The 25,369-nt window shown below is 37.5% G+C and overlaps 1 protein-coding gene and 1 long non-coding RNA gene across 3 annotated transcripts in view; both read right to left on the minus strand.

Moving 5' to 3' along the window:
* The window catches only part of LOC113961008 (contactin-associated protein-like 4), a 190,794-nt gene extending 165,686 nt beyond the window's left edge, over positions 1-25,108 (minus strand). The window contains exon 1 of one of the 2 annotated variants that reach the window (XM_027670992.1): positions 24,779-25,108. In XM_027670992.1, the coding sequence (XP_027526793.1) occupies positions 24,779-24,875 (97 nt within the window). In that variant the 5' untranslated portion in view covers positions 24,876-25,108. The remainder of the gene's footprint in view (positions 1-24,778) is intronic. The other variant, XM_027670991.1, reaches the window with a different exon arrangement.
* Positions 1,444-20,002, minus strand: LOC113961009. Its single transcript, XR_003532171.1, has 3 exons — positions 19,879-20,002; positions 11,543-11,544; positions 1,444-1,454 (listed from the first exon to the last, which is right to left on the minus strand). It is a non-coding gene; the product is annotated as an uncharacterized LOC113961009 (long non-coding RNA).
* Positions 25,109-25,369: the final 261 nt, after the last annotated feature.

A 25,369-nucleotide genomic window follows, 5' to 3' on the forward strand; every position in this document is an offset into this window, starting at 1 on the left:
CTCAGCCTCTCCTCACAGCACTTGTGCTCCAGTCCCTTCCCCAGCCTTGTTGCTCTTCTCTGGACCTGCTCCAGCACCTCAGTATGCTCAGCATATAAAACTAGGGGAAGAAATACGAAGGAGGGGCCTTTGGAGTGATGATGTTCTGTCTTTCCAACCCACCACTGGGTGTGGTGCAGCCCTGCCTTCCTGCTAATGACTGACGTTGGGAAGTGTTGAAAGAAATCCACGTTTTGCTTTGCTCTCGTGGACTGCTTTTGTCTTACCTATTAAACTGTCTTTGTCTCAACCTGTGAGATAAAAACTGAAAAGTATACCTTCCTTTCATTTTATTTCAAAGTGTATGGCTAAAGGAAAGGGAATAGCCGAGTTTTCTTCTCTTACAAACACGATAATAATCCTACAAGCCTCTCCATGCGAGGAAGTGCACGTAGAAGTTTTCAGAACAACTTTAAATTTGGTAAGCTGACAGATAAAAGTGATAAAGTCTAACATGAGATGCATGAATGACTCTGGAAATTCCAAACTGTCATCCAATACTGGAAAGAAAGGAAAAAACTTTGATTGTTTAAAGCACGATTTCCTCTAGAGCACTGGCATTGTAAGAGACTGATGTAAAAGCATCAGAAAGGTTCAAGTAGTATCTTTTATCTTCCTTTAGCCATATAAAAATTAAAAATACTTGATTCTATGGATTCTAATTTTGAATACATTAAATTATTAGAAGATTAACACCCAAATATTGAAATTGCTTTTGGAAGCAAAGTGTGTTTGTATTTAGTCTGGGATTTAATTGCTCTATTATAATAGCCTATTCATTTTTTTCCCACAGAAAACAATTCTAATATTTGTATTATAACAAAATAGGATTTTAAAACTTCATAAATAGGTAGCAATTTGTTATTGAAAATTTAATGGGATTTTTTATTATTACTAATTTAACTCTAAAATTTACTGAAAGATTACTCTATTCAATCATACACAATCCAATGGCATCAGTTATTCACTGGAGATTTGTTTTTAACTGATATTATGAGATACTTGCCAAGTGTTTAATTCTGCAGAAAGGCCACTTAAAGTTTGGTTCAGAAAGAGGAGCTGCTATAAACATACTTTACAAGAGTTTGTGCTAAGTTTTATTGTTCAGACCACCACTGTCCAGGGCTCAGTTTAGCACAGGGGGTCTCCTCTGAACCTATGTCTGACTGAAAGGGTCTTCTATAGCCCTTATTATCCTTGCCCTTTCCTACCCTTACCCTTTTCTCCATCCCGCCCCCAACCTCCATGTAGATAATCTTTGAGTTGATTGTGCTTTTAGATTGATTGATTTTAGATTTTGCTTGGCTCTTCTCTGTGTGTCTCAACCACCTAGTGAGTAGTACCTTGCCAATGAACTCTGTCATCATTTCACTTTTATATTAAACCTGCTTTTGCTGATACCTTTGATGGCGATTCTTTAATCACTTGTTCACGACACAAGTTCACCCAAATCCTCTTTGAATTAACTGTGTTGTTCTGCATGTGTCAAGAAGGATTTATTAGATTAAAAAAATGAATGAAGAAAGAAATGGGAATACTTCTCTTTCTGCTGACTGACTTCCCCTCCTCCCCCTACTGTGGATGAGTGGTATCGATGAAAAGATCCACAGTTCCCAATCTGTGTGAAGCAGGAATCTAAATATTTAATTTCTATTCAGTTTCAAATAAAAAAAAAAGTCATCTAGGAGCAGTAGCTTACATACCCACATTTTCTTCTTATTAGATAGTCAGATTTTCTTATTAGACTACCTTTCTGAGACGTTCAGCTAGAATGAAACAGTGCTTTACAGAGTATACACTTTAACCACAAAGCAAGGCTTTAATTAAGCTAGGTGCACCAAGACATTTTAAAAGGGTTTAAAATGATGAAAATTATCTTTAAGCCATGTCATTAAAATATTTGTGCACCAGTAAAGAGAATCTGAGTCAAGTCGAATTGACATAAAAGTAATATATATTTTAAACAGTACCAATTTTACAACCATATAACATTTTTCTGAAAGAAAATAAATTTCCAGTCAGATCCAAGAATGATCTTACTAAAGCCAAGTCATATTTAGCTCACTGTATTCTTAAAGATTATAAATAAACTGCCATGACTGGAGAAAAGAAATAGGGAAGGAAAAGCAGAAGCAACCCTATAAATCAGTTCAAAAATTCAACCCTTGAAGAAACACTGATTAGATTCTCTGTCAATGAAGTAAATATACTATAAATGAAGGAAACTACCTGAACTGGCATGGCAGCTCACACTGTATTTGGAATTTATATCAGGTGACAATTCTAATTTTTTTTCCCCACTCCCTGTCAGATTCAGCATTTATTTTCATGGGAAATGGGATTGAAGCAGAGCTGAAAAACTTCATTTGAGTTCTCAGGACAATTGTAAATTTCCTCTGTATCTGTAATTTGGGCTGGGAGGGCTGTTTTTGAATACCAACCCACAAGGCTCTGAAGCCAGCCTGCCAAAATACCTTCTTTCTTGTGGTGATTTAAATTATGTGGCTGCAGCAGTTACATATATTTATAGTAAATATACCACTGAGAGCATGTTTGTCCTGTTGCCTTCACAGAGGGGGAAAAAAGTGAGGAAATAAGTAGTGCCTTCCAGGAAAGGTGGGAGAGGGGGTGGTGTGTGGAGCCTGGTGCTTGATGCTGTTGTGGTAGTAAACCTAAATGGTCTCAGATGGAAATGGTCCACAACCTCATTAGAAAACTGGAGATTGTCCTTATTCATCTCAAAAAATCATAACATTCCCCTTTCAGAGCAGTCTTATATTATTTACAGTCAAAACAAGTAACAGGAAATAAGAAAGAAAAAAATCACAGACTGATATATATTTACCTACTTTGAAGCAGAACTAGCCAGTAAGATTTCTGCCCATCTTCATGTTTTACTTTTCATGACATCTGCTTGAGATAGATGTACCACAAAATGCTTCTTTTCTGCACTTAGGTTTCCATCAGGAGCTTACCCTTTCCCTGGTGTTCCAGTGTAACAAACACACAGACCAAAACTGAAAGGAATTTATATCTCTCCTCCTCAGCTCACAGTACCCATCACCATGCCATCTGCATATGTAAAATTTACAAGATATTTACCTTCAGAAAAATTCTGAGACCTACCAGATGGTGTGAATAAACAAAGAAAAGGCTTAGTGGCTGTCTTACAACCATTATGCAACTGGACAGTTATTTTGTCCCAATTAATCCCAGAACCCATAAGATGCACATGAAGAAAGAGTTACAAAGTTTAACTAGATTCCTGAAAGAAATAAGGCATAATAATTCTGTAACTATAAAGTTTTACAATAACGTAGAACTACATAAATAGTATATGACTATTTACATCTCCGTTCTGTTGTCCAGCTTTTCTTTCTGTTTCTTTATTTCAACTCAAGAAGTTTTAAGAACAGGTGGGGTTCAAAAGATAAGAAAGTTCATAAAAACTGAGAGATCATAAGGGAAAGGGATTTTATTAATGTCCTGCCTGCAGGCAAAGTTGCCAGATGGACTTTTTCTTTTATAAGGCACCAGAGAATCCACACAATCAACTGCAAATAATCACAAACACTGGTAAATGTTTACAGTGGTGCTCAAAATGTCTTGTATCAGTTTATATTATTCAATTTTATACTGCAAAATGCCAATCCATTCAAAAGTGGTTTCTTTAGTGCTGGTACTTTCTTTTTCCTCCTCACACAGAAATAAAATTAATTCATTCACACAACATATCTCACATGCAGTTTATTGAATTAAAAAACTAGATATATGAAATAAAAATATTTCACATTTTAATGAAGATTTTAAATAAAAAAAATGGAATTGAAAAAGCTAGATACCTGAAATAAAAACCCTAGAAGTTCCAATTCCGGTATCTGGTTCTTATTCCAGCTTCATTCACTATTCTCAAACCCATATATTTATTACCCACAGGACCAAGCCCCAGTATGACTTAAATCTGCATGCATACATTTGCAGCCTTTGGAGAGTTAAAAGTTTTCAACCAGTTGCTGCCAAGCTCTTCCCTTTAAAGAAATCCTTATTTGTAGGAGTGTAATGATTTTATTATGATCGTGTCAGATCTTTCTGTTAGTTTTTCCTTTTATTGGTCAACCTACTCATAAGTTTTGAGTTTTAATGTGACAGAGAAGTAGAGTTTGGAAGAGTAGAAAGAAAGCAGAATTTTTCTCCACTATGGTAGAGAACAGCATATGTGCACACAGGCACATGCACACACACACACACACACACATATATATGAAATTTGTGTGTGTGGCAACAGAAGGAATGTGCTGATAATGTCTTAAATATTAACAGGCAAAACCAAAGTTGGAGAAGGCTCCATCAAGATTGAGAGCTTTCCAAAGGGTTCAAGCTTGGACCGCCTATAAATAAGTTTTTTACACTTTCCATTTTACAGAGCCCTAAGAACTTTGGGGCTTTAGCGGGAGAGTTCACAGTAAGCCTGCCAGGAAATAAAATTTTAAAAGCCCAGAAGGACACCAGCAAACAAACAAAACATGAAAAACAGAGAGACACATGGGAGGTGGATAACTAAACCTCATTTCCCAGTACTTTTGAACAACTGTCAATACTTAGCTCACTCTTCTGAAACCCGCTCTAGGGCAGGTAAAAATTATTTTTAGGTGTTTTGGCATTTTACAATAGAAGTAAAAATACTATGTTTTCTCCTTATAAAAGTCTTCAATATTTACAGTCTGAAACTTGTAAAATCCCAAGTCAATTACACAATATTGTCAAGGGTATTTTCTTCCTTCCTACATTTTTATTTAGGTTGGGAAAAGCACTACATTGCTATGGAGTACTAATCTTTTTCTTTGTGTAAGTCAACAATTAACCAAACAAAACCTTAAGTCAAGCAGAGAAACACCCACTTTGGCAATATTGTCAAAGAACTATAAGATAAATAGCAAAAAAAGCATATTTAGGGATAGTTTCCTCATGGGACCAAATGTCATATAAGACACACATTGTAATATAATCCACTGGCAATTTCTTTTCAGTTTAAGTCAATGAGGGACTATTATAATTCTCATATTGTTGCTTAATGTAATAGTTAGCTAAAAATTGTCTAAATTTACATAATAAAAGTACTCCGAAACTGGGAATGAGCCAAAGTAATTTTCATAAAAACCATCATTACATTTAACTGCTTGTATTTACTCAAAATGATGGGCCATTACTATTATAATGCAGCACGATTTAATCATTTTCTTTTAAGTTTGTACACATTGAGAGAGGTTGAAAACTGTGTAACTCAAGACAAATGAAACAGTATTTTCCTGTTTCATATAGAGAAATATCTATATACTATTATTGTAACTATTTGAAGTTATTAATATATGTTATGCCTAGATGTACAAACACAGATACTTAAAATCAAATTTCACACCTTAAGAGGTACTATGCAACATTTTAAAAGACTTGAATGCATGAGTGACATAAATCAATAACTTTTACAACAAAATCAAGAGGTTTCAAATAAATGTCTACTCAGGAATTTTAATAAATTCAAATGATTTATTCACCTGCAGCAGCTCAGGCACATTATTTGATTTAACCAGATTAAGAAAACGAGCAGAGGAAAAACCAACAATACAAAACTAAATTAGGTTGTTCCCTCATAATATCATAAAAGGCAAAGATAAAGTACATGCAAAGTATTTTAAGGAGCAATAACCGCAGAAATATTTCCAAAGTTCGTATTACCGAAACATTTATCAGCCCTTGCTCATCTTATGATGAAATTTAAGAGCAAATTCTGAGTACATTTATCTTTTAATATCCATGACTCTGTAAATGAGTATGCTTAAGCAGTATAGAGTGCCCATGTTTATTGATGAGACATTCTACTTTCTATTATACACTTTGCATTTACTCTTAAGTATGAAAACACAGAAACTTAAATGTGAAATTCCTTTCCTCCTCCTCAAATATGACGTAAGCCGCTGACTTAACATAATAATCTCTCTCAAAATATTTCAGAAATGTGATTGGTGACCAAAGGGACCTAAGCAGCATAGATAATGTGAACAAAATAGCAAAAAAAATAACAAAACAAAACAAAAAAACCCAAACAAACAAACAAACAACAAGAACCCACAGCAGCAGACTATAACACCCAAGCTCTGTTTAGAAGAAAGTCTGTATTCCAAAATTCTGAAAACCTGATAAATGATACTACACGTACAGATAAAAGGACCATAAACTAATCCAACAGGGTGAATTGGAAGTGAGTTAATGGACAATACTCTGTACTATAAATACGGAATGGAGAGGATGAGAAAGGTAGAACAGGGACAAAACAGCTAGTAAAAATTCTGTAAATCTGACTTGAATAATACGTATCATTTAGAAAAATTTTGAAAGGAAAGAACATTTAGGAAAATGGAGGTAAATCAAAAACTAGATCAAATGGAACAAAGATTATCTTATGTTGGTCATGTCAAAATAATCTGTGGTTTTCTATGACATGCAATTTTTAGATTGAAAAGGAGTGGCTGATTTCATCTATTATTGCATAAGAAATTGCTAGTCATTCATGAGTACATAAGAAAAGAAACCACACGCTGCATAATGACAGGAAAATGGTAATATGAGACACTGAGAAGGGGAGAATCAAACCACCCAGGAATTAGTAATCTGGGAATCAAGGCATTCCTTAATTTCACTAAGACCACGAAACAAAAGCTAGAGATACGTTCATGAATTCACCTCTCTGTAAAATGAGGTGTCATCAACACAGAGGAGAATCAAAAGAAAGAATTAGATGATGGTAGAGTAGCAGAAATGGAGTGAAGTCTGGCATCAGAAAGTACAAGGTCATGTACTTGACAGCAAATAACAAGAATTTCAGCTCAAGTCAGAAGCTTATTAGGTAGACATGACTGAAGTGTTTTAGTCAGTCGCAAGATGACATAAAAATCCCTACTAGTATGAACAACTGTGAAAAAGCAAGTGGATGCTTAAAATTTATCACATTCAATTGCTGTCTCAACATGAAGGATTACAAATCCATGCCCCAGCCCCAAAGATATGGATGCAAACAATTGACTGTAGGCCAGTGGTAGTGGGTAGCATCTCATCCACAACCCTCAATCATTTGGACAGACAAGAAAGAAAAAGAGAGCAGGAAATAAATCACGATTTGGTTCACTCTGGATTAAGAGACTTAGAGAAAGGTAAAAAAAGTTCCTTTTTCAAGGGTCGTTTTCACCACGAGGAAGAATAAAGCAGTGGGACAGCAAACAAAAGCCAGTGTTGCTGATTGCTTGTTCTCAGGTGACTGACAGAATTCAGTTGAACTAATAACACACTATAAAGCAGTAAAATATACTGATGAAGCCAAGCCTCATAAAACAGATAAACCAAATTTTTAAAAATGGAGCTTCTAATGAAAATCAACAGCTCACACCTAATCTTTGTTTAAATTTTGCAACTGCACTACAATTGAGGGCCATTGAGGGACTTCAGATGGACATATCGACAGTCAACCTTAAAAGTTCCTGCTTTATTTAGATTATTAATGCTATCATATATACCCATAATGTGGGTATAATATAAATAAAACTATTCAGGCTGCCTATCTGAAATAAAGAAAAACACAGGTAATGCACAGGGATACTCCTTTTCAACTTGTTCCTGAAGTAGAATATTTCAAAATCATGAGGAGATCCATGAAAGAGAAAAATAAGAAAGGAAAAATATCTTTATTACACTCCCCTGCTATTTCAATAGAGCTGAAACACTGCAACATTGCAAAAGAATCATCATAAATACCACATTTTTAAAATTGTTTTTAAAGAATTAATAAGGCCTTTGAGGCATAATTTAATTTTCAATTTACTTGCAAAATAAATCCCGCAGTCCAATAACTCTTTTTTTCAACAAGAAAGATTATAGTTTGAAAATTTGCCTTCATATTAATGAGACCAGCCTGACTTGTTAGCTTAATTATCACACTTCTTATCAGTATATTAATTTTTTAGTAGAATGAAAAATTTACATGAGATATCTGCTGTTGTGCTTGCTCAAACTATAAAAAAAGGACCATTTTAGGCTGAAGATGATATCTTAATCTCTTGGCAAACACCAAAATATCAAATATACAGTAGATTAAACAACTATGGGTTCTTTTTTTTCTGAAGAATATTCATTGTTTAACAGAATTAATTCAATTTTTCTCTTCGCCCCGGCTTCCCAAGTCTTTCTTCATCCCCTTCAGAGAGCACTCGTTGCATGGAAAGGAAATCCCCTGATGGATGTTTCTGTCTGGGATGGCCTTCTCATGTTTCCACACACAGCTGTAAAAACCTCCAGGAAGACAAAAAGTTTGTGCTTTGCTGCATGCCTTATTTTTGCCTGCCTGCTTAAAGAAACATGATTCACCTTTAAAGAAAGTGAGTTGAATTATCTCCATAGTGCCTAGAAAAGCCCTGCATTTCGTTATTGCTTGGTGAATTTTTCTACCACTGAAAGAGAACTCTTCTTGTCACTCCAATGAAATGGTCCTGATCTAATTACTAATGTATTGTCTATCCATTTTCTCTTCAAGATAGTGTCTAAATACAATATCCAACCACGTATTTTTTGCTGTTAGTGCTGACAGGGGGCAGGTGGAGTGGTGAGGGAAGCAGCTGTGTTTTGAGGGAGTTGACCGAATATGGCACCATCAGAGACATACATGTCTAGGTGAGGTTTTGAAATCAATGGAATCTTGAAGTTTTACCACGTGGTCAAAAAAAACCCAAAAAACAAAAAACCCCCAAAAACCATAAAAACAACTGTACAGCTTCACTTGCTGTCGTGGTAGATAGAGCCCTGCAACATACTCCAACCTAACAAGAAACTCCAGTAAAGCAAAGACACTGCAGATGGACAGAGGAAAGGAAACAGTTATTCTACATGTACCATAGACCAGGAATGCACAATTAGTTTCTCTAAAATATAAAGGCAGACCTGAGATAACAACAGTAGAAAGGAATTACTATGTTTTTTGAAAGTCAGTGTGAAAAACTCCAGGGCAAGACACTCTCCAAAGTCCATACTCTGTGCTCTTTCCGTTATAATTATGCCAAAATATAGTTAAATCAGAAGGAATAGACAGAATGTTGATTGCTACTAGAGGACTTCATAAAAATCAGCTTTTTCCTAAGTGCCATGGTTGCTTATCTTCTCTTTTGGCACAAACCAGCGTTTTCGCTTTGTTCAGTGGTTAAAACTGCAACCAGTGAAAGGAAAGGAGACATTAAAATGAAGCTTTCTGTCATTTGGAAATTACAGAATCACTTCTTTCAGATGTGAGCTCAACACACAGTAGCTGTGAATGAGGTATCTAAAAAATCCTCAGAAAATGTATGTTTTGCATTTATATTTTTTCTTTGAATGTGTATTAAAATTAACTCTGAAACTTACTCAGAAGAGCAACAACAGATATTTTCCTTATCACTCTTAGGCAGGTTCCGTGTTGATATCTGCAATTAAACTACTCGTGTCCTATGTTAAATTCTCATATGCAATTATCCAGAAACATCAATAGGAAAACCATGTTAAAACTGAGCATGAAATAAAGGTAAAAGAGAGCTCTGCATTGTGAGGCACATTAAAAAAATGAAAATATATGTTAACAATTTCATTAAAAGATATTTTTAAATCATGATTATAAAAAAAAAAAACAAACTACCCCACCTGTCTGCAAAGTCATTTTTTACATCGAGGTTTGTGAGTACAGTTACAAGTGCTACCTTGCCAGCCTGAAAAATTAATTGATATTATGCATAAAAATATTATGAAGTTTAATTTAACTCATGAAAATTAAATGAAAAAAAGTTCTTTCTTAGTGGTTGGGTGTTTTCGTGTTTTTTTCCTTCTCCAGATTCTGAGTTACAATCAAGTTACAAGTTTGACAATGCAGTCAATGTCACCTGAAGTTACCCAATAATACAATTAATTCTCAAGCTGAAAACAAAAAATAGCCAAGATGTACAAGCCTTGTGAGACTCAAAACAAGGGAAAAATCAAGCAATACGTTTTTGCTGTTTTAAATGTGCTGGTGGCAGCCAGGACCCTGCTGAATCCTTCCTTCAACAGCCAGGACTGGGAGCCCAGAATGGGACCCAAGACTTAAAAACCCCTGAGAGCTTTATGCAGCTTTTTCATGCCTTCACTGAGGTAACCCATCAGGTGTTTTTATTCTCTTTCCACAATTACAAAGATTAGTTCTTTAAAAGATCGTTGGAAAGCATTCATTTTGGGCAAAAGTTTGAATGCTGGAGTTTCACAGGAGGAGCACGACATCAGAAGTCAGCAGCAAAGCTGCACGTGCTAAAAACGCTGTGCTGATATCAGCAGTGATGATCTGCACAAACAGATGATGATGTGTTACAGCTGAACAGATGAATACCTGCTATAGTGGAAGGAATTCTACCTGGAATGGTAGAATGTGGTTTCAGAGCCAACAGGAGCACCACAGACATGATATTTGTTCTCAGACAACTGCAAGAGAAGTGTAGGGAACAGAACAAAGGTCTCTATGTAACCTTTGTTGACCTCACCAAGGCTTTTGATACTGTGAGCAGAAAAGGTCTCTGGCAGATTTTGGAACGTTTAGGTTGTCCCCCCAAGTTCCTTAAAATGATCATTTCACTTCATGAGGATCAGCACAACCAAGTCAGACATGGCAACTCACTTTCTGAGCCCTTTCTAATAAAGAATGGTGTGAAACAAGGCTGCGTTCTCGCTCCTACCCTATTCACAATCTTTTTCAGCAGGATGCTCCAAAGGGCCACGGCAGACCTCGATGATCAGGACGGTATCTACATTCGATATCGTACTGATGGAAGTCTATTCAACCTAAGGCGACTGAAGGCCCACACCAAGACCTTAAACCATCTTGTCCGGGAGCTGCTTTACGCTGATGATGCCGCCCTTGTTGCCCACACAGAAGCAGCTCTGCAGCGTTTAACATCTTGCTTTGCAGACACTGCTGAGCTCTTTGGGCTGGAAGTCAGCTTAAAGAAGACAAAAGTTCTCTATCAGCCTGCACCTCAGGAAGTCTCCCATCATCCCCACATCACCATTGGCCAATCAGAGCTCAAATCAGTCCAGCAGTTTAATTCCCTGGGCAGCCTCATCTCCTCGGATGGTAAGATTGACGGGGAGATAGACAACAGGTTAGCAAAGGCATACAGTGCCTTTGGAAAGCTTCATAAAAGAGTTTGGAGAAATAAACACTTGAAGAAAAGTACCAAGCTCAGTGTTTCCAGAGCCATTGTGCTGTCTGCTCTCTTATATGGATCTGAATCATGGGTCATCTACCGCCACCACCTGCGACTCCTGGAACGCTCCATCAACGCTGCCTCCGTACAATCCTGAACATCCACTGGGCAGGTTATGTGACCAATACATCTGTTCTAGAACAAGCAGCAGTCACAAGGATTGAGGCCATGTTGTGAGAACACAGCTGTGTTGGGCAGGGCACGTCTCCAGGATGAAGGACCAACCACCCCCTCCCTAAGATCCTGCTTTATGGGGAACTTGCCACCGGCTGCCACAAGAGAGGAGCCCCAAAGAGGAGATACAAGGACTCCCTGAAGCAACAACTCAGCCTCGGGCATATTGATCACCAGAACTGGTCTACTCTGGTCTCCAATGGGGAGGCCTGGAGACACACCATCTATAACGCTGCTGATGCTTTTGAGAACGCACCAGGATCACCCTTGAGGAGAAAAGACAACACAGAAAGAATCGTGTCTTGCAGAATTTGCCACCTAAGGAGTCTTTCTGCTGTGCCTTTTGCAGTTGGACGTGTCTATCTCGTATTGGCCTTTTTAACCACCAGCGTGTTTGTAACAAACATGGGTAGAGCCCTCCCCAAATCTTCATTCGCAAAGCCTGGTCATGATGGATGATGATCAGCAGTAAACATTTTTATTCACTATAAGACTCTTCCTCTCTTTAATGAAGTGTTGTTTCAAATATTCAAATACACGCATGACTTCCAAGGCGGAAGGATCTGTCTCCACCTACTCGTATTGCTACGAAAACTGCACATTTCTCACCAGTAGTAAGAAACAGTCGAGCAGAGCAGCCAAGGCTGGTCTTGGTAGCCAAATCACGTGTCAGAAACACAGATATTTCCAATTCCTGGAGTACTTGCCAGAGGAAAAAAAGGAGGCCATGGTAAAATGAGACAATCTGGCATCTGAATTTCTGATGCCTGCAAAAGGGAATGGAGGGAGTTTACAAAATACTGTGTTCCTGGCAGAGCTCTGTAAACCTGTATTTTGACTGATCATGTAACATTATTTAGTACTACATGAAACTTCAGCTTTGTAAAAAATATTAAAACTGAGCCGATTTTAAAACAACCAAATCAACAACACCACCAAAAAAACATAACACTACTTACTACTTTAATTTTTTACTTTTACTATTTTTAAAAATGTTTGGTTTTCTTCTGAGTTGCGCAGTTAGGCCTTGAAAAAAAATTTCTGTTTGGCCTGAAGGAATAAGACAATTCTTCCTTCATGAGAAATTCCTTATTTTAATACAGATAATAGTTTACAGTCTGGTATAAGATTTGTTTTCTCAGTCACAGTAGAGTAATTTTTGGGAAAATTACAATGAATTATTTGATTTGAAGAAATTTAAGTGTGTAAAGATACTATCTATCAAATGTTTTTAGGCAGATTTTTAAGCATACTATAACATAGATCACAATTTATACAGGCAGACAACACACTGAGTGATTACAACCCACCGCCATTTATCATCTATTTACCTGGTTATGTTTTATGACAAGCTACAGTTTAAGAAACAACCAACATTCTACAGTGTTCTATTCTGAAAAAGGATCTTGATTTTCTGACTGAAACTGTCTGTTACTGCAAATGTGGTTCTAATATGGTTTTAGAAGTGGGGTTCCAAAGTCAGAGGAACACTTTCTTCACCACAACTTCTCCTACACGTACCTCTTGACTGGCAAGTGGCAGGGTAGGAAGGATGAGAACAACATTTCAAAATTCCCACGAGTATGGATCTTTCAGGTTTGAGATTATTTTGTGTTACAATTTATTCATCGTGAATTACTGAGAAAAGGACACATATCTAGCTTGGGATGTTGTTTTCCAAATGTACTTCTACATTAATTAAAGACACAGAAATAATTTAAATAATTCAATATCTATGGAATCGGCAAATCATATCACACGAACAACAATTCAGATGTGAAAGATGAATCTCTCATTAAAAAAATGTCTGCTGAGACTACAGCATTCAGCAAGATATGGATACATATAATTATAGAAGCTAACATGAAAATATGAACATCATAGTCATCATTTCCTAAGTAAGCCATTGTGATCCATCATACTAGCATTTTACTAATGCTAGTTCACTGGTAGATTTTTGAATCATGCCTCTGAATCTGTAATATTCAAGTATGCACAGCCATGCACTGAAATTTGACATAATTTGATTCTACTCAACATACAATTTCAACACCTGCGGAGTTATCTTAGAAACACTTCCACTGAGACATTGCAAAATTACTTTAGAAACATCAAAACAGAGACTACTCCCTTCAGCACCTCCATCACACACACACACACTTTACTAGAGGTGAGAGCTGGAGCAGACGATTCCCTGCTAGAACTTCTCAATCTGTCCTTATCTAGAATATCCACAGAAAATACATTCCTGCCCTTCCCAAGAAGCAAAATGTTGCCAAATTTCTAAGCAGGAACTGAAGAGGTAGAAGAAAAGACATCTTTGCCATGGTAGATTCCTCATCCCCGCCTACCCTTCCACCCTGCTTTGACACAGTGGTGATTAAATTCACTTTCTACCACAGTATCCTGAGTATGACAGAGACAAAGTTCAGCCTAACTGTGAATCCATCACTCACCCATCACTCAAAATTTAGGGCAGTCTGACTCAATGTCTAACACTTCTGGGCTACACGCAGAAAGCCAACAAAGAGACGTAGGCAATTTGCAAAGGGTTCAAAAATAGCAACTGCAGACAGCACAGAAATGTGCATATGGGCACTTGCATATTAATCTTCCTCATCTCCAGTCTCTACCTCTTAAATTAATTGTTTTTCTGTCCATGGAGAATGAATCAGAATAGAGTAAAGGACAGCTACACAGCATAAGTATGATCTATGAGACAGTGACTGTTCACAAAAGTCAAAACAAGCTCATGGTTGAGTATTTTGAGCCCTTGGGAAAGAAAGAGAAAAAAAGAAAGAATTCAACATGCCCCAAAGCACATTAACAATACATAGGAAGTAGATGCTAAAAGGTGATATCCCATAGAAGAAACTTACACATTTCCTAACATATCTTCAAGGATTCTTCAGAAGAGTTCTATACCTACCTTTAACCTCTTACCTGTGTCTAGGACATCTAAGATTTTTACACCTATTTACTGTTATATGGACTGTAAGTTTCACCCAGATGAAAAAAGACCATTTATAGTCTCTTACAGTAACAGGGAGTCTGTCAAAATCAAACAAAGGTTTGGCAGCTGATTCATCTATCATTGAATTCCTTCTGTATTCCATTTTATGTGAAGTCAGAATAACATTCTTACAACACTGTGCCATGAAAAACACCCTGTCATAGTTCTCTTGTGCCAGGCTAATCACTGCTATCCCTATCTTCCAAAAAGCACATTAGGAGATGAGATTACAAAGCACCATGGTTCTGCTTCTCCTATTTTGCAGGGGAAAGAAATTTATTCAGTGACATAAACGTGATTAAAAATACATTTTATGTAAGAGTAAAACTTGTAAGGAGTAAAATTATGGGTTAGTATTTGTAAACAAGTTTTATGATGATCCCTCCTGTCCCCAAGTGTTTGGTTGGTTCCAGTGTTAATTACTGGAGGACGTGTCTGCTCTGTGGAAAAGGAATCTCTGAGACAAGCTTTGCTTGAGGGCAGACATATAATCTCTGAAGGGTATGGTGGAGCTGCAGAGTACACTGGCATGGTGCAACTGAAAAACAAATTCCACACTCAGGCTCATAAAAGTAAGAGTTACTGCAACACACTTTATCAATTTGGAGGGCAGAGCTCAGCAACCTCCAGTGTGCACCATGGCATTCAGATACTCCTGAAAGAATTTGGTTTTAAGGGGCTGTTTCACCTTCGAAAATCAAAATCAATCATCTTGATAGTTTTTTAAAAACATGTTACCATTGGCTCAGAAAAGCAGGGCAGTAGTTTTTCACTGCAGGCACATAAATTCCCCAACCACAGGAACTAGCTAAAATTCTAAATGTCTTTTTCTTCTCATATTTATTTTTTGTCAAGAGGGACAAATGATTAATTCTTTCTTGTTATAGAGTTGTGTGTCTGAGTCCTCCAAACAAGGCATAATGAAAGGACTGTTGCTTAGAAGGGAAATGAAGAGACCCAGTTATAGTCAAACCATGCATCATATCAGTGTTGAATGAATATTCAGCTCTTTCTTTCCGAAGCTTTTATTCATTATTTATTTAGGTAAAGCTCCCATTGATTTCTCTGGAATTTTTAGTTATGAAGAATAAGGACATCGGGTCGCAGGGCTAGTTTTTCATTGATTAAAAAAACTAAAACCAACCAGTTACTAAAGATTGCTTATTCTTCAAAAAAAACCAGAATGGTAAGTAAATCTCACCATGATTACAAAACTATTGCAAACTAGACAGCTGCATAGTAGACAGGCATCCTGTCACTGATTGGAAAGTTGCAGTGAGAGTCACAGCTTGCTGGTTTGAAGCATAAAAAAGGTTTTCTATTCTGAATCATCATCAGATGCTGGATGGTAGGAAGGCTTTAAAGTAATCATGAAAGTACCAAGATCTTTTTATTCGGTTATTACTGTTTTATAAAAATAAAATGCTGTAGGATCCTGGTTTGCTTTGGGTTTTTTTTTCACTCTATGCTTTCTTTAAAAGAAACAAAGGTACACATTTTGACAAGGCTGGGGTTAAAATGGAACTTTAATCGTGGTTTATCAAAGGGGTGGAAAGATCAGACTGTCTCAGGTGGATAGAACAGACAGTTCCAGCTTATTTAATTTAATGAGATTTTCACTTTACCAGAACGTTGTGCATGGCCAAAATACCCGCTTATTTCACGCTTTCAGGAGTGAAAGACACTCTCACTGGTAGAGAATTTCCAGCTCCTCACTTAGTCCCTGTATTTTTTTGTTGGGATTAGCAACAGAAGCAGCCATAACCCGTGGGAAGTCAAGGAGAACCTGCTCACCCAAACACAGAGAAAGGAGACTCTGGGAGCCTTATCAGCCAACACGAATGCAATGGGTAGAGCTGGTGACCACTGAACAGGACAGTCAGCACAGCCTGCAGTACTTTTCTCTAATACTTATTTATAAGAGCAGGATATTCTGATGGAACTGGAACCCATCTCATCTAGTTTTAATTTCTACAAAGCCTACAGATGTCCTAGTTATTTAGACTCAGCTCATAATCAGTAATGAGACAAATGGCACTTCTACACTGCAAATCGTCTTTGCATGTGATTTCTTCCTTCCATCTTCTGCATGGCTTCTTTGTATAAGACAAATTTTTTCTTTCATATGACTAAAAAGGGACTTAGCTAGCTCAGAAGAAAATATTCAAGTTTCATACTTTTAATTTTAGACAGATAAATCCCAATTTTCCCATCTTCGCAGAAGGCATCAGAGTTAATTATGTATCTCAAAAGTAAGTCATATTTGCTAATAAATGAAGCAGCAAAAATCTCCCTTTTTCTGCTCCTATGTAATTATTTCTAATTCCAAATTTCTTTCAGCTTCAAATTAGTGTTTTCTTATTAATATTTCATAGCTGCAAACATCACATGATCTCTACCATACTTTGTAATCCTGAAGGAAAAAAACAACTTTTTCCCTGCCCTCAAAACTTTCAGATAATTACAGAATATGCATGTTGAGCATATCTAATCTAGTGTAACTGAGGATACAGTGGAATGATGCAGGAGACTTAAACTTTTTGTACCCTGTTTAACCACATACTTTATGAGACTTTATTTTTTTTTTATTTATTTATTATTTAGAATTTTCTTTAAAGGTATATTTTCACAATAATGATGAACAGGTCAAGCAGATACACATGGAGATTTTTGGTAGCAAATTTTAAATGTAATCAGGAAGAAATATTAATAAAACCATATTTTTAGAAATAATTATGTTTTAAAAAACACTTTCTGCTTAGATTTTAAAGTGCACAGAGAAACATCTGAAAAAGAGCAAGGTCTTCTTCAGCTATTGGCTGGAAAAAAAAAAGAATGATATTAAGCAATGAATTCAAATATTCCAACATGCTGTTTCTAACCTACTTTTCCCCGAAGACCACATATGTAAATATTTAAATTGCTAAAAGAATTTTGTAGAAACAAACAGGCACCGTAACAGCAAGGAACAAGCAATAACTTATTCCTGAGCACAGCCCAATAACAAGATACGCTTAATAAAAAAGTTATTAGACCCACTACCCAGTGGGATAGAATTCCTAACCATATTTTTTTCTCTATCCTTTGAGATTTAAAACCCTAGTTTTCTTCACTCCTCTATTAAGTGGGTATGATATTTAAAAAATAACTCTGTGGTTGCTAATTTTAATCTGCTTAAAATGAGGTTTCCAGGATTTCAATCACTTTTCAAATTATTGCATTGAAAATGCTCATTAAGTAAAGCATAAACATTATAATTGTTACCTCCAAGTCCACACAACATTCTGCCTACCAAAAATAGCACACCAGTTTGCAGTGAGCACTTAAAAATTTCCTCTGAAAAGTAGAATAATTGGACACCAATCCTCCTCTGCACTTCACAGATTTAATTTGAGATTACTGCCATAGGCTTCAATTGATGAAAGACAACCTATAGAATACTCCACTGAAAAGAGTTCATCTCCAATGGTATATATATCATGCATATATATAAAATATATAAACATGTATATATATATACAAACACATGACATATAAGTAAGAATGATTAAATACATAGATACAAAACACTGCAGAGCTAAAATTTCAGTAAACTTCAGCTAGTTTAACCCTAGCACTAGAGCTCCATTGTTTTTTACAAAAAAAAAATACAGCAAAACATTTTCTTCTTGACAGCATATTGTGTCTCCTGTATGTTTTATGTTATTTCTCAAATTTAGAGAGGCAGCTTTTATTATAATGACATTTATATAATACATGCTAGTTTACTGAGACACGTATCTCTTCTTCAACTTTTAGTTTAGAAGTCATGCATAGACCCTGACTGCCAAAATTGCAAGTTATAATTGCAAGATTCTATATTCAAGAACTACCAGATCAATCCACCAAAGCATTTAACAGTACAAAATACAAGCAATTGTAGAGAAACCTATAACAATCAAGTGTATAACTATTTTTCTGCTTTTCCCTCCCTCGTCATAAAACAACTGAAAACCCAGAGGGAAAAGCAAATTTTAACTTTTCACTTCAAAAACATCTTAAATAAAGCTAATCTGTGCTTCTGGAGTCACAGACATGACTATTTTTGTACTTGTTATTCCTTCACCATTCTTAAAAAATTGCCTGGATTGTTCTAGAAAGGAGAGCCCTTTGAAGTAGTGATGGACCTTCCAGCTTCCACCTCCTGTTTTCACCGTGTTAGCTGAGAGCCACTACCATGGAATAAGCATATTAAGGTGCTGAGGAGCAGTTCTAACATTCCCACAAAACAGAGCTCTAATCCTGCGTGATGCTGCGCACTAAACTCTCAAAACTGCAAGTGGCACCAAAGCACAGGTGTATTTGGGGAGAAAAGAAAAGAAATATTTGAAAGACCTTCTTGAGTACTGAAGTGTTCTTTGATTCGCTTGTTTGGAGTGGGAAGGCAGCAGGATTGAGAATGGATGGGGGAGATATTTGGCCCATTTTTTTGCAGCAAAACTTCTTAGAAGCCATGAGATTGTGGTTGTTGAAGTTCTTTCAGAGGATGAATCAGTAGAGAGAATACTAGCAAGCATATCACATGAGACACTGTGCTGAGTTGGGCTGGGGTAGAGTTAATTTTCTTCACAGTGGCCATGTTTTAGATTTGTCCTGGACACAGGGTTTATACAGAGATGGTTTTGTTATTGCTCAGCAGGGTTTACACAGAGCCAAGGGTTTTTCTGCTTTTGGTACTTCCAATGCTGGCGAGGAGACTGGGGGTGCATGGGAGGATGGGAGGAGACACAGCCAGGACAGGTGACCCAATCTGACCAAAGGGGTATTCCAGACCAGCAGGTGCAGAGAAGAGCAACAAGGCTGGGGAAGGGACTGGAGCACAAGTGCTGTGAGGAGAGGCTGAGGGAGCTGGGGCTGTTCAGCCTGGAGAAGAGGAGGCTCAGGGGAGACCTCCTCACTCTCTACAACTCCCTGACAGGAGGGGGGAGCCGGGGGGGGTTGGTCTCTTTTCCCAGGCAACTCTCAGAGGGCTCAGGGTCTTCGGCTGTGCCAGGGGAGGTTTAGGTTGGAGATTAGAAAGAATTTCTTTGCAGAGAGGGTGATCAGGCATTGGAATGGGCTGCCCAGGGAAGTGGTGGATTCTCCGTCCCTGGAGGTTTTTAAGGTGAGACTGGATGTGGCATCAGTGCCATGGGCTGGGAACCACAGCGGGGTTGGATCAAGGGTTGGACTTGATGATCTCGGAGGTCCCTTCCAACCCAGCTGATTCTGTGATTCTATGATATGACATCACGCTTAGTAATAATAATAATAAATTATATAAAAGTGGGGAAGACAGAGTAAGGAGGGGACATTTGGAGCAATGCTTTTTACCTTCCCAAATCACCACTAGGTGTGATGGGTCCCTGCTCTCCCGGAGATGGCTGAACACCTGCCTGCCCATGGGAAGCAGTGAATTAATTCCTTGTTTTGCTTTGCTTACGTGTAAAGCTTTAGCTCTTCCTATCCACAGAATCCCAGAATCCCAGAATATTCTGAGTTGGAGGGACCCACAAGGATCATCAAGTCCAATTCTTCTCAACCCATGAGTTTTCTGGCTTTCACCCTTCCAATTCTCTCCCTGATCCTGCTGTTTGGGGAGTGACCGGCTGCACGGTGCTCGGTTGATGCCTGGGGTTAAACACCACCAGTCCTCTAAATGTGTGACAAACTCTTTGTTTGGGTTTTTTCTCCTACTGCAACGGAGAAATGTTCAGAATAAATACTAAACTCGACCACTGTACCTCATATACAATGACAGAAGCACCCATGATTTTGAGAGACGTAGGCAACTGAATACATCAGCTTAGCTAAAGGTTGTTTTTCTTGAGGATGAACATAAATGTGTGCTTACATCTACTTGTTATGTAAGAAAGAAAGCAGAATGGCCATGACTGAAGATGTGAAGAAGTTCTTTTATCTGGAACTTCTGACTGGTGTTTAACTAAAACACAGTACATCCTAACATGTGAAGCAAATGTTATTACTAGCACTTACAACATATTTTACATAAACATACTGCATTTTATCCCTGTGGTTGAGTCTGTCCTACTTTGAGGTGTCATCATTTGTCTGTCACTCTCCTTCAGTCATGATGAAGTTTCCTCCATCCATCCTGAGCTCAGGGACAAGTGTGTTCATGGGAATTTGAAAGCCTAGAGCAATGGGATGTAAATTGTTGATTATACTCAGTGTAATCAACCCAAGGCCTTTTTGTGAATTCTAAGCCTTGAAAGACTGACAAAAATTTTTTTGATAGTTTTTTCTGTTGGTGTTAGTTTAGATTTGATGTTGATACAAGCTTTTGATGTTACTGTACTAAAAACATGCCAAATATACTAGAGATGTCTGTAATGTTTTATTCATGGAAATAATTGCCCAGGGATGGCCTGATCTCTGATGAGGTCTCCATTGCTATCTCATAGTAGAGATAGATAATAATAAACAGAAGATAAATATTAATGAAGCTAAAATAAAATTGAAGAAATGTCTACTTTCTCGTTCCCTACAGTTCACATCAATCAAGAGCTAATGGGAAAAGAACAACATCTTAAATTAAATTGGTTTTGATAAACAACACTTCAGTATACTTTTAATGCAATTCCATAAAGTTGCCAGTTATTCTACGGAACTGTTTGGTACCAATGATTAACATCAAAGTGATATTAATTTCTAAATTAAGATACAGTATTTTCCTTGTAGCAAGTAATCCCTTCCCTAGGGATATTACATGTACAATGACTTGCATGTCACAGTATAATCAATATATGTATTCACTCAGCCCTCTATCTGAAAACCTTCATTAACAGTCATTCACTGTCAGCTTTAGAGAGAGGTACTCTATTCTAGCATTAGCAAGAAATCCTTGATATTTAAAAATAATATCAATTGCAGTCATAGTAGAAATAATAATAAACACACATTTATAAAAATTGTGATTATCATAGCACATATATCAAAATGCGAATTAGTAAAAGTTTCTGTAAAACTGGAGACCTTTATAACACAAAAAAGTAGGTATGAAGAGGTGAGAATTTGCATGGAAAGTCCCTAATTTGTTCTCTTTATTTCCATTCACTGTCAAAATTAACCTTAATAATTTTTGGTCACAGTTGAGTTGATGTGTATAGAGGGTTTAATTACATTTTGTGCAACACTTCAGTTTTAGAGAGTTTTCAAAAGAACACTGCACCTATTGGAGTACCAATTTCTGGCAGGTTTTCAAGGGATGATTTAGTAACTTGCTGATTTACAACTGTAGAGCCAGTTCCCAATAAAATAAAAATGTTTCACAGCTCCAGTGAAAAAAAAAAAACTTACAGCAGTACTTGCTTTAATACTTCATTTAAAACTCACACTTGACCTTATACAGTTACTTACTCAGTGCACTTCAAACTTCTTTCAACTGCTTTGGAAGTGCAATTCTTTGGGAGGAAGAAAGCACAGGAAACCACTAAGCAGGACTACTGTAGAACTTTTAAAATATTTGACTTTTCAGCACCAATTATTACCTCTTTTGTTTGGAAGTGTCACTGTTAATTTTCAAGGCAAACAAACAAACCCAAAAATAAGACCATAGAAATTAACTTGCATGTTCTAGACGACATGTCTGTACCTCCAGACAACTTAAGAAAATCATTTTATTCAAAAGAGGAATATTATGATTCTTTTAAGACAGAAATAATTCTGAACACGTAAATTTTTGATCCGAGAAATGTTCTTTATACAACTGACCTCGTAACACCAGCATTGTCACTTCAAGGTGAAGTGTAAAGGTCTTTACTTTGGTCTTTTCTTACTGGCAGCTGGCCTGAAGGACAAAGAAAAAACTGAGGTGTTCAGGATCTGAGACTACAGAAAGACCCACAAAATTAAAAGAAAAGAAAAAGGTTAATATAGAGGAAAGCTTAAAAACCCTATTTTCTATTTTCTTTGATGATTGGCAGCCTACTGGACAATCTAGCCATCAGAATTCCAGCAAGGAAACCAAGCTTTACCTGTTTTGGTAAACATGTTAAAATGCCCTAATGCCAATAGTAAAACCACCTACTGAGAAGGATTTCAATTCCTGTTTAACATCTCAAGAAGAAAGGAGTAAAATAAGTTCAAATGGGTAGATTATGGCTCCAGTATGGATCTACTGGAATCAGTAATTGTGAAAAACCCCAGTGGTAGTTTTATGAATCCTAACACACTAAGAAATTTTATACTGTGACACCTGAGATGGAAACTGTCACTTCCAAAATAAACTAACTCTTCCACAGAAATTTTGACTTCAAAAATAATACATGAGGGAATTTTTTTTTCCCTGAGTTTAGATATTGAAAATAAATAATATACATTAGACAGGCCAAGTTGTCTTCATATGTTAACGCTCAGTCCTTAATTTAAATAATTTAATTTATTCTTCCCACAATAAGTTTCCTTGCCTGCAGCATGAGTGAGAGTTCTTATATTTTCAGATCACATGAATGTTTTGTCATAGGAGTTAGGACTTATTCCTAAATAAAAATACTATCCATTTCTAAATATTAGTATATATGTGAAAAAAATCTGTTTGTTCAATTCAACCATTTGACACTGTAATTGATTTTGGCCTGTTTTTGACATGTATTGAGAAAGCCAGTAGCAGATGTATTTCATACTTGATTTGTTTTATCCTTCAGAATCCTGCTTTGGAAAGCTACAGCCTCTTCCTCAAACCTTGCTTCCTAAATTGTAAGAGTGACCTCTAGTGCTTTACAGCTCTGCTGTGTGATGCAAGTCTTTTTTTTGCAATGGTTTTAATATGCCTCCCTGTAAGCAACTGATTTAGTTTTGTGCATAGTGCCAAATGGTATTAATGTGCAATTCAATTATCATGGTCTTGTGAAAATGGATGTATTCATAAGCTGTACAATGCAGAATGATGAAGAGAATTAAAGCTGTGACTGGATTGCAGCGGAGTGTTTAACAAGAGGAACTTAGTATTCATGTTTAGGGCTACACTGTGCTCTTGAGTATCAAATGAGAGATCATTACTGAATGACAGCACAAGATCATTTTGGTGCTGCAATGTGAATGTCTGGCTCATGGGAGCATGTTTAGTTTACAAACCATCCATATGCAAAACCCTGGGCTACAGATCCATGGAGCACTCCAAACTTCTCTGCCATTGCTCAAACGTTTCCAGGGAGCTACCCCTTGCCACTGGGCTGTAAGGTTATTCCTGAACATTCCTCCTTGCTTTGGCATGCACTTTCTTCCCACAGAAGCATTGCCCTCCCCATTCCTGTGATGCACAACCAGTGCCTTAACAGGAAGGGGAGAAAATTTGTTCAGCTCAGGTTATGAGCATCTGGCATTTGGGCTACTGTACTACCACAGAACACAAAATGAAATCCTTCAGTTTGTTCAACCTGAATCGAATGGAACAAGGATAACTGAGATCTATTACTGAATTATAAAAGCCCTGAAAATTAGTTGCTTAGTAAGTAAGTTTTTAATTTTCTTTTTTTTTTAATTTAAAGATAATAAATCTAATTCAGCACTGAAAGCAGGGATTTTCAGATACATATATGATTTGCATCCTAGGGAGCAGACTGCCTTTAAAACTGTAATCACTATCTTTATTTTGTGATACCACCCCACCGGCTAACTCACTTAAAAAAAAAAAACAACTTTCTGCTGGAACAGTTATCATTCTCCTCTTTATTCATGCATGAACAATACTCCCTAAATGATGAATGCAGAGACCTTAAACTCTTGCTGTCCACATTTTTCCCTTGCTGTATCTCTACTGCTTTTGAACTGCACTGTGATTGCCATTAAAGGTGAGTGACAGCTTAATTCAGAAGATGCGGATACCAGCTTTCAAAATTTTCAATTGCTGAAAACCAAGCTGAAACACTACACAATAGAAGTCTGCCAGTAATTTCCATGTAAGACACAATTCCTCGGAAAATGCTGCACTTAGAAAACAAAAATGAAAATGGGGCTGAACGTGCATCCCTCAGTAAAACGCTGCTTTCAGACACTCTTACACTGCAAGCTTGATAAACAATATTCTGTACATAGACTCATGACAAAAACCTATAGAAGGATTTTCGAAAATTTCAGGCTGCCAGCTTGCTGTCACGATTTCAAAGCATGAACACCTGTCTCAAAAATAATATTTACTCTTAATGCAAATAAAATACCCCAGAAGTTTTTCAAAACACTCCGGATTGAGTTTTAAATCATAGGCAATACTCACATTTATTCCCCGCCAGTGCCATGTGCCGGTTGTGAGCAGACAGGAGAAACAGCAGCTTCAAGAAGATTTCAGTGACAGAATCCATGTTCACATTCATCGAGGTACCCAAAAGAATCAGAGTATTTGCAAACAGCTGCTCTGTACTTCAGTGCTGCTCCTGCCTCTCTCTCTGCCTCTTCTCGCAGCGCTTCCCAGGGGCCAGAACAACCTCAGCCCGACGCGCTCCGCATCCCCCCGCACACGCACGGCAACACCTCCGGATCTGCCTCCCCCTCCCGCGGCGGCGGGTCCCCGAGGAGCAGGAGAGAGAATCTCTCTCCCCCGGTGTCACGGGAGCACCCGGGCTGCGCTGCCGAGCTCCCGGCACACGGATCCCGGCGGGAGCTTCACACACCCCTGGCGGAGACAGCCGGGAATCGCGGGGGCTCCGCCGGCAGCCAGACAATGAGGCAGCGCTGCCCCCCGGCCCCTGCCCTTCCCCTGCTGCTGGAGCATCCGCTGTGCCTGCTCTGCCCTTCCTCCTCCCGATTATCTCGCAGCCGGATTTTTTTTTTTTTCTTTTTTTTTTACACTTTCAGCCGCAAAAGCGTC

The sequence above is a fragment of the Neopelma chrysocephalum genome, unplaced genomic scaffold, assembly GCF_003984885.1.
Source record: "Neopelma chrysocephalum unplaced genomic scaffold, ASM398488v2 Primary Assembly neopelma1_97017, whole genome shotgun sequence".
In the NCBI taxonomy this organism is placed as follows: domain Eukaryota; kingdom Metazoa; phylum Chordata; class Aves; order Passeriformes; family Pipridae; genus Neopelma; species Neopelma chrysocephalum.